This window comes from Paramisgurnus dabryanus, chromosome 23, assembly GCF_030506205.2.
Source record: "Paramisgurnus dabryanus chromosome 23, PD_genome_1.1, whole genome shotgun sequence".
In the NCBI taxonomy this organism is placed as follows: domain Eukaryota; kingdom Metazoa; phylum Chordata; class Actinopteri; order Cypriniformes; family Cobitidae; genus Paramisgurnus; species Paramisgurnus dabryanus.
In genome coordinates, this window is record NC_133359.1 from 1,959,244 (window position 1) to 1,968,440 (window position 9,197).

Here is a 9,197-nt window from a genome sequence, read left to right on the forward strand (position 1 = left end):
TGAACTGTTCATCCACAGTCATAAAGTACCAGCTGACGTGGTTTCCTGGTTAAACAAGTGATGTCTTAAGTTAAACAAGTTGAATATAGACTGTATTCTTTATAATGCTGTTATAAAATAATTGTTTCCCCTAAGCTTGCTTATGCACAAAATCTTTAATTTCAATACACATGCAAAGAATGTTATCTAACTTCAATCTGTCCATCAGTAATGCTACAGTAGTATATATTTATTGCACACGTCCGTCATCAAACTAATGCAAAACTTTCCAATCTGAAAATAACACTGTTTTACCAACCAACACTTATATAGCCCCAAATGTAAGTTTAATTGTGGTTCATATAAAATATGACAAAATAAATCAGTACCGTCGCGCGAGGAAGATTTCAAACACGAGCAGGATTTCCTGGTAAATGAGGAATAAATAATCTGCGGGATGAGTAAATGTACTTTACTTTTAAACAGAAGAAAATAAATGTTCTCCAGGCACTTGGCTCCGGCTATCACGCAGTCCACTTTACTTAAAACAAATCCAGCTAAAACAAACTCCAAACTACCGGCATGGCACCATACGCTTAAAGAAAATGTCTGTATATACATAAACCTTCAGAATAAGAAGAGCTGTGACATTTATACCTCCATTTATTATTATTATAGGATCTCTTTCAAAATGAGAAAATATCTTTTATTGTTGCATTTTGTAATTGTTTGAAAAAAATATAAATGTCATTGTTTTGGGATACATTTAATGATACAGCCATATATTAAAGGGGACATATGTGCACCGCTATTTTTAAATTTCGTGGTAATGTTTCTTCTTATCTCGCTGGTTTGTTAGTATTTAATATTTGATTTGCAAAAGCTACGGATTGAAAAGCAAGTGTGTTTGAGAGAGAGAGAATCCCTCAACCATGAGTTTTTATTCAATAACATTCATGAAAAAAACTCAAACATGTCCTTTAATATTAGCACAGACCACGTACTTCCTTTATATCCTGCAATTAAAAGCCCCTAATTCCACAGAATGTATCAAGTTTGCTGTGTGCCGAATAAAGACGGTTTAAGATGTAAAAACAAACAGTGGTGTCATTTGTGATGTGCAGACCAGCGCTATACATAGACCTGCCCACTTAAACAGCACCAGAAAGCCGCATCTATTTAAAACATCGAGTTCGGGGGTCCGCATGCCAAAATTAAGACCTTGGTCTGGAGGTCTTTGAACAAAGAGAGGCAGCACGACAAAAATTATTAGTGAAAGTTTGACTGATCTTAAAGAAGACGTCGTGTACTGTATGAAAGAAATTCACAACATGGTTTTAATTCACATTGCAGTCTTATTGTGAGATGCATTTTGTGACGACAGTAGATAAGACAACTTCAGCCAATGCATCCCTTATTGTGCCCCACTAAAGGACCCAATGTTAGCTTTGCATACAGTATATATCATTACATGTATATCAATTGTGCCTTATAAACTGGAGTAAAAGTGTATCATCCAGCCCCAGTTTACTCTGCTAATATAAGTCAAGTCAAATGTATTTATACCGCGCTTTTTCTAAATGTTGCATTGCTATAAAGCAGAATTGCATGAAAGAAACAAAGAGAATTACTATAAATATTTTATATAGAGTAGAGTACACATTTTATTGTCCTCATAATGGATATATTTATAACATTAAGAGGTGGTTTCCCAGACAGGGTTTACATTAATCCAGGATTTGGACAAAAAAACTATTCTGGTGTGCATCTCAAGACAAAACAATGGCACTGATAAATATTAAGATATGTCAAAATGTTTTGAAATGAAGGCAGCTTAAACATGCATTTTACTCTGGGACTAGGATAAACCCTGTCCCATAATCTAAAAAAAAAAAAAATGTTATATACTTTTCTACAACTATTGGACATTTAGTCAATTAATATGATAAATCACATCCGTCCTTTTAAACTGAACAAGTCCTTTCCTATCTTACATAAATATATAGCCTTTAAAAGTAGATTTTTACATCATTAAGTGTTACTGTAATGAATTCCATTTATATGCTGAATGTGAAACACAATCACTGTGATGTAAGGTGCACCAATAGAAATGAATATCAGACATGAGAACAGGTGAAAGTGTGGTATGGTCTGTGTGTTAAACCCGAGTAACACAGACATACACACATCTGAATCAACTGAGCTTCTCTGCCACTCAGTGGCCAAATGAAACTCTCTCTCTGTAACACACAACGCTTACAATTTACAATAAAAACATCTCTGTCCTCTTAAAATGTGCAGTTATTGCTATGTCTCTTTACAATGACTTCCATTAGTGGAACTTAACATACTGTAGGTGAAGTTAATTCAGATCAAATCATATTTAAGCAAACCAAAAAACAATGTTTTCATGGATACTGAATAACTTCTTTAGCTTAAGATCAATTTTACACAGGAAGAGAAACACAATGGGACGCGTGGGAACAAGTAAAGGTTTCCCAGCATGGTATTATTCATAAAGCTTATCTAAATCAAATATTAAAGATCATATTTACTCTGTGGGTTCATTCAAAAAAATCACTGCATTCAGTATTTGCAGGAAACGTGCGTGACTTTGCTTGTTTTATCCTTTCATCCGTCTGCACTGCCAGTCAAACATTTGGACACACCTACTCATCCTTAATCATTACTATTATTTATCACAAATATATCAAAGTCATCCAAATTAATAAATAATACCACCAGAGGTTTTGTTGACCAAAAATCTAACAGACACCGGTTGACTAAATCTCAGCTCTGTTCATTTTCAAACAACTACACAGTCGAAAAACCTTAAGCATTCCTGTTGGCATTTCTACCATATTTTAGAAGTAAATGATCTTTTTCTTATAGTTCAACAGAAAAACACATAATTTCCTTCACTGTTATGATTTACAATAGGATATAAAATCCATAAGGATTCAAAGAAAATCTTTTCAGGAGTTTACATCTCCAATAGCTCAGTTTTTCTTAATCTGACCATTAAGATTAATTCAATACAAATCTTACAAACAAGTCTCACAAAGTCATATCCCGTTGATTTTTATTTGATACCCATTTAATTTTTTTCGGATTGGTGCCAAATGATGGTACATATATTAAAATGCGTGACTGGTGGATTGATCCAGGATGTCTTTATACAGTAACAGGAGTTCCCATGTAAACTGAACACTTGTTGGCTGCTTTCTAGTTCAACTCAACCGTTCACATAAGAGATTACATTCATAATTCTAAAAGGAAAGTAGAACTAATAGAATCGATCTTCGTCCACAAAAATAATTCAAACATTTAGATCAAGACCAAGTAATGCGTCCATATTTGTATTGTAAGTATACGCAGATGAAATGAATGTGACAAATAGGTGTAAGTTTGGAGACTTACAGGTAACTGCCGCTGGTGAGGATGAGGAAGATCTGCGGGTAATACACAGACAGCAGCACACTACGCGATGAGAAGAGGATCATGGTGACACATGTGGAGCTTTTCTGACGGACTGAGAGACAGAAACGCGTTTAAGTCCCGCTGTGCGTCCGCGGTTTTCGTTAACGGAGCTTCTTTTACGCGGCGCGTAACTCCCAGACGCGTGTGTGTGCGGTGGAGACGCGCTGTATCATCGCGCTGTTGTTTCGGTGCTCGGAGCGGATTGATGGTTTTTTGGGGATGGAAACAGAAGTGGCTCTCTCCTCTCCGGAGACTCCGGGCTGCCATTGGGCAGAGAACGGCACCATCCGCCCACTTTTGGTGCGCACTTGGATAAAGGGCCCACTAGGGGCCAAAATGACAGCGCGTCCGTGCCCACTGATGGATGAGGTAACTGGGTGCCCAACTTTATTTCAAATGTTTTATTATTATCTAGTACTTACTAGAAATGGTTTCAGCTTTTCACTTTTTTAGTCCAATAGTAGGGAGAGCGCATCTGGGAATAATGTTAGTTTGGTGGTCTAGGGTTCATCATAGTCCATCAACAGACCATGGCGCTCTTTTACTTTCAGACGTCTTTATTTTCTCATGGCTTCATACAAAAAAGTTGAAAGTGTTTTTTTAAGTTAGATGTTAGTTTCATTGATCATCCTGTTTAAAAGTTTACACACCACTTACTCTTTAATCTATCATCTTAATCAAAAGCAAACTGCGGTATTATTTTATCTTAGAAATGTTGTGCAAGGAGATGTAAACTTATGAGCTTAACTGTACTCTATGCTTTTATAAATACTTAGGTCGACTTTATTAGCGTGCTGAGTGAAACATGCATGTACCTGCATGTGCTATATGTCATCATAGTTAAGACAGTAAAGGGGTATAGTGACAGACATCAAGCCTCAGGGGTGAGAAAACAGGTTTGACCTGACAAGACCCCACATTATCTGGAAATCTCTGAGCATGCTTTCCGCCATATGAGGTCTTGTGAGCCATCTTCTGTGTCTGAAGATTGCATGATTGATCGCAGTGCTTTGACACAATGATGAATGCACTCATAAAAGTCTAAAACTCTTGTGTGGTGCTTTAAAACTGTGAAGATTTCCACTTTCACGCACGCATATGCAGATCCCCAAATGATATGAAAATGTAAAAAGCAAGGAAAACATAAGAATTAAAGCAAAGAAAGAAGTTCAACATAATGCATAAATAATTGATAGGCTAGATGACAGATGACCCTCTCTCGCAATACGAACAAATCCCAAAAGAATTCAGGTGAGGTCTTGCAAAAGTGCAGGGTAATGGAATGTGGAAATACAACTTGGCGTGCTGTTATTACTGAGAGCACAGAGAATGAGAGAAAACATGCTGTAAACTAGTTCACAAAGCCAAATCCGAAGACTTATTTCATATACAAGTAAGCTAAAAGTGTCGTTCTGTCATTTGCTCAAGTTTAGTGCATGTTTATCAGTTGCATGCATTTAAAAATGCAATGCATTGGGGAACTAATAGAGAAGTGTGTACAGTCAGGTCTGGTTAGGTACAGGTGCAAGATGCAATGCAACAAATGTGAAAACACGACTGCAGGTGCACACTGAAGTTACTGAAGCAACATTTTATATAAATCATATAGCGCTGAATTTGTTAACATAGCGTAAGTGCACAGATTCACTCCTTTTTTTATATTTTTTTTATATTGATAGATAGCTTACAAATTGTGTTCATGGACTCTTTACATTTTATGTTATGTTAAGTTCATTTTAAATGGTCCTGCTGTGATTTTTCTTAGTATAAATATGTAGTCTATTAAAAGTAGATAAAAGCTATTGCATGTTTTTTTTTTAAAGATTTGCATTATTGTTTTACCAACGTTTTGAAATCGGAGCTGGAACTTACCCGAGTCTGGAATAAATGATGCCAAAACAGAGGAGCACATTAAAGATCCAGAGTCGCAGGGGTCTGCTCATGGTGTCCATTCAGTGTAGATATCCAGCTCACATGGGCCACTCCGTTCCACCTGCGCAGGTAAACACGCTGTTTTTGTCTCTCCGACGTGTCTTTCTGATTCTCTGTGAAGTTGGAAACCTGAGAGCCATAGTCGGGTCTCAGAAAGTCGCTGAAGGATGCCTCTCCGACTCTCCGACGAAAGTCTTTGAAGACTGCTTGTGACGAGCTCTTTTTGTTTTTTAAGGAGGACCGAGTGGAGTGTTTTTAGGTGAACCTGTCGTGAGAGTCGAGTTCCTTCTTCTGTGTCCCTGCTGGAATGCCAATGGTTTTATGTTCCAGGGCTCATGGACCGCTGTTGCTGGTTTGTTAAATTCTTTCCATTTCTCCGCAGGTGAAAGTCTAGGGCAGGTAACACAAGCCCTTATCCACGCCCCTTCGGCTTTACGCTCGCAGATGAGAGCTTTTTACAGGCATGAAACACGTGCTGCATGGGCTGCAAATGCGAGGCATGCGGGTCCAGCCCTCTCTTTTCATCATGAAAATGGCTTTAGATTCATTGCATAATTGTGCAACAAAGTGATCATTTCTCGTGTACACCTCTCATGCTTGATATTTCATAAATCATCAGGCTGCAGGGGGAGGGCCCTAAGAGAAGACTACTTATGTAAGATTAGCTAAATGTCTCTTTTAAAGAGTTTTGCATGTACAAACATTGGGATGAAGTGTTTAGTTTACTTAGAAAATGATCAGAATTAGGATCTCTGCATTCTGTGTATTCTCAATTCGCCATTAAGAGTAAGAAAAATCTCATGTTTCCCATATTTCTCTTCTACAAAAAAATACCCCAGTAATCTCATGCATGCTACAACAAGTTAGCAGATCTCGATCAGACTGTCATACGTGACTATTGTTGTAAAGAGAAATGTCATGCATATGTTTATTTATTATACACATGTTATGTAAAGCAGTGACAGACTTCAGAGATCCTGTAGCATGTAAACTAATCTCATTTGTCCAGAAGACAACAGGTCAGTAAGGGACATCTGAGGTAGTTAAACACTCCCTCTAGTGGTGAAAAATAAATATCTGCTCTGAACCTACTATTACCCATAAAAAATAACCAATTAAAAAGATCATTTCTCGTAGACATCAGAGATGAAATGGAGAACAAACTTCTGAAGTCTCCTTGTGTGTCAGATATTTCTCTTGAGAAAAAGAATCAAATGTCTCCGTTAGACTCCCAGCAAGCAGTTTTCCATCAAATATCCGTCCAGACATCTAGGCTAAAACAATGCAAAATTTGGGCGTCAGTGAAAAGACGTCTAACCATAGCTCAAAAATAAATGAAATCAAATAAATCAATAAGTGAAAGCAAACAGCTTGTAATCATCGTTGACTTTGCTTACATGATGGAAACTCATACATATCTCAAAAAATACTTTTTGGCAAAGACGACACATAAACAAATTCAAGTTTATTTTGGACAGAAGTGCATTGCTGGACTACAGTATATCGGGTTATAGTTAACCTATAGACGGTGAAATGATGGCTATTACTTGCTGGGAACCGTCTGCCATTCTTACAACATCTGGTAAACAACAACGAAATTTGAGTTAAGTGTTTTCAGATTGATGATTTACTCTGAATTGTTGTTTTATTTCCATTTGGCATTGGTTTTTCCCGGCTGTCCCAGATGCGGTGATCTATTTCTAGACGTGACTCAGTTGGGAATGACTAAGCAGCGTTGGTTGTAACTAGTTACTAAGTAATTAGTTACTCTAATTTAATTACTTTTCTCTTGAAAAGTAAATTAAGGGATTACTTTTAATTACAGTTACTTTTGATGTAACTTAACTCATTCCCCACCAGACATTTTTTTAAAAGATGCCCGCCAGCATATTTTCACAAAATGCCTTCCAGGAAATTTTTCTTCCAAACAATATATAAACATACAAATATATCAAATGAAAGAACAGACCCTTTGCTTTCAAACAAACAATAAACAAACAAAAAAACAAACAAAACGGGGGTAAAAAACGGTTTCATCCATTCATTTTTTTTTTTTTTTTGCAGAAGCTGAAATAATTGCATTTTTGTGTAGGAATTTTGTTAGAGATCAAATTCAGAACGATTATCAAAACATACACAAAGTTTAAAATTAGTAAATAACGTTTTTGCTTCAGTTTTTCATAAATTGGGATTGCCATCTAGTGGATAATGACGGTATTGCAGATTAACATAAAAACTCATCAGGAACACATTTTTTTAATGCAAATGTTTTCTTTTAATTGACAAGATAACTCGTCAATGACGGGGAAAGAGTTAATACTGTAGACTGCAGAACAGTTATATATACTGTAATACAACAGTCAATTTAACATCAAAATTTAAAGTGTAATGTTATAATGCTATGTTATAATAATTGTACGAAATTTCATTATATAGTCACGTAAATTTTGGATTCGTTATTCGTGATATTATCACGAAAAATCCGTGTTTTTTCGTGATCGTATAACGAATTCCTGTTTTCATGTGATTATCACATATTGGTTACTCAACTGTTTTGTCCTATTTTCTTATCAATTTAGGGTTAGATTGACATAAAATGACATCCCTACCCAAACCCAACTCTAACCCTAACGCCAGGCGACAAATAAAAAAATTAATCAGAAAAAATAGTAAAAATCAATATATAAAGTGAGATTCTAATGCAAGCTCCAAATCTAATCCTAAACCGAAGCGACAATGGTTTGAAAATAGGAAAATGCAGTTGAGTAACCAATACATGATAATCAACAGGAATTCGTTATACGATCACGAAAAAACGCGGAAATTCATGATAATATCACGAAAAAAAAATTATAATAATAATAAGTGACAATATCACGAAACTTTGTGAGACTGGGTAGGGTTTTTATGTATCCTTCTCACTTTAAATACTTTGGTGGGTTAATAAGAATAATGGTAATACTCTAGTGTAGTTTCTCTATTAACTAGTTGGTTATTATCATTAATTTTACTGAGATATTGGCTGCTTAAATAGCACATAATAATGCCATATTCTGCAAACCCTACATCCTCAATCCTACCGATACTTAAACTTAACAACTGATTTACTAAGTATTAATAAGCAGTAATAAGGAGTATATTGAGGCAAAAGTAGTTAGATAGTTAACTCATTTCCCAATAGTCATTTTTTTTAAAGTTGCTCGCCAGCATTTTTTGTGATTTTCACAAAAGTTTCACAAAATGCCTTCCAGAAAAATATATCAAATGAAAGAACAGACCCCAAAACAAACAAACAAACAAAAGGGGAGGGGTGTTTCATCCTATCTATATTTTTCTGTGCTTATAAACTTTAAAATATGGGTATTTTTCTTTAAAAAAAATTTTTATCAAAAAGCTAAAATAATTGCATTTTTGCGAAGGAATTTAGTTAGAGATCAGATTCAGAACAATAATCAAAACATACACAAAGTTTAAAATGAGTAAATAACATTTTGGCTTCAGTTTTTTCATAAATTGGGTAAGTGCGCCATCTAGCAGAATTGCAGATTAACATAAAAATGTATCAGGAACATGTTTTTTATGCAAATGTTTTCTCTTAATTGATGAGATAACTCGTCAATGGCGGGGAAAGAGTTAATAGTGAGAATTGGACCTTAAAAAGTGTGCCCAGAATAATTGATGTACTTTAATATGATTTATTCAAGCCGTTTCAAGACCATCTTTGTATCATTTACTAAATAGGATTTAGAAAGTAATTATTAATAAGTCATTAAATACTTTTTGGAGAGAGTAATTTGTACGTATCT

At 35.5% G+C, this 9,197-nt stretch overlaps 1 protein-coding gene across 2 annotated transcripts in view; it reads right to left on the minus strand.

The window, feature by feature from the left end:
• Nucleotides 1-5,916, minus strand: part of wnt7bb (wingless-type MMTV integration site family, member 7Bb) — a 46,472-nt gene extending 40,556 nt beyond the window's left edge. Inside the window, exon 1 of one of the 2 annotated variants that reach the window (XM_065277354.1) lies at nucleotides 3,400-3,497. In XM_065277354.1, coding sequence (XP_065133426.1) covers nucleotides 3,400-3,482 — 83 coding nt within the window. In that variant the 5' untranslated portion in view covers nucleotides 3,483-3,497. Of the gene's footprint in view, nucleotides 1-3,399; nucleotides 3,498-5,331 lie in introns of those variants that run through there. The other variant, XM_065277355.2, reaches the window with a different exon arrangement.
• Between the last annotated feature and the right edge of the window lie 3,281 nt (nucleotides 5,917-9,197).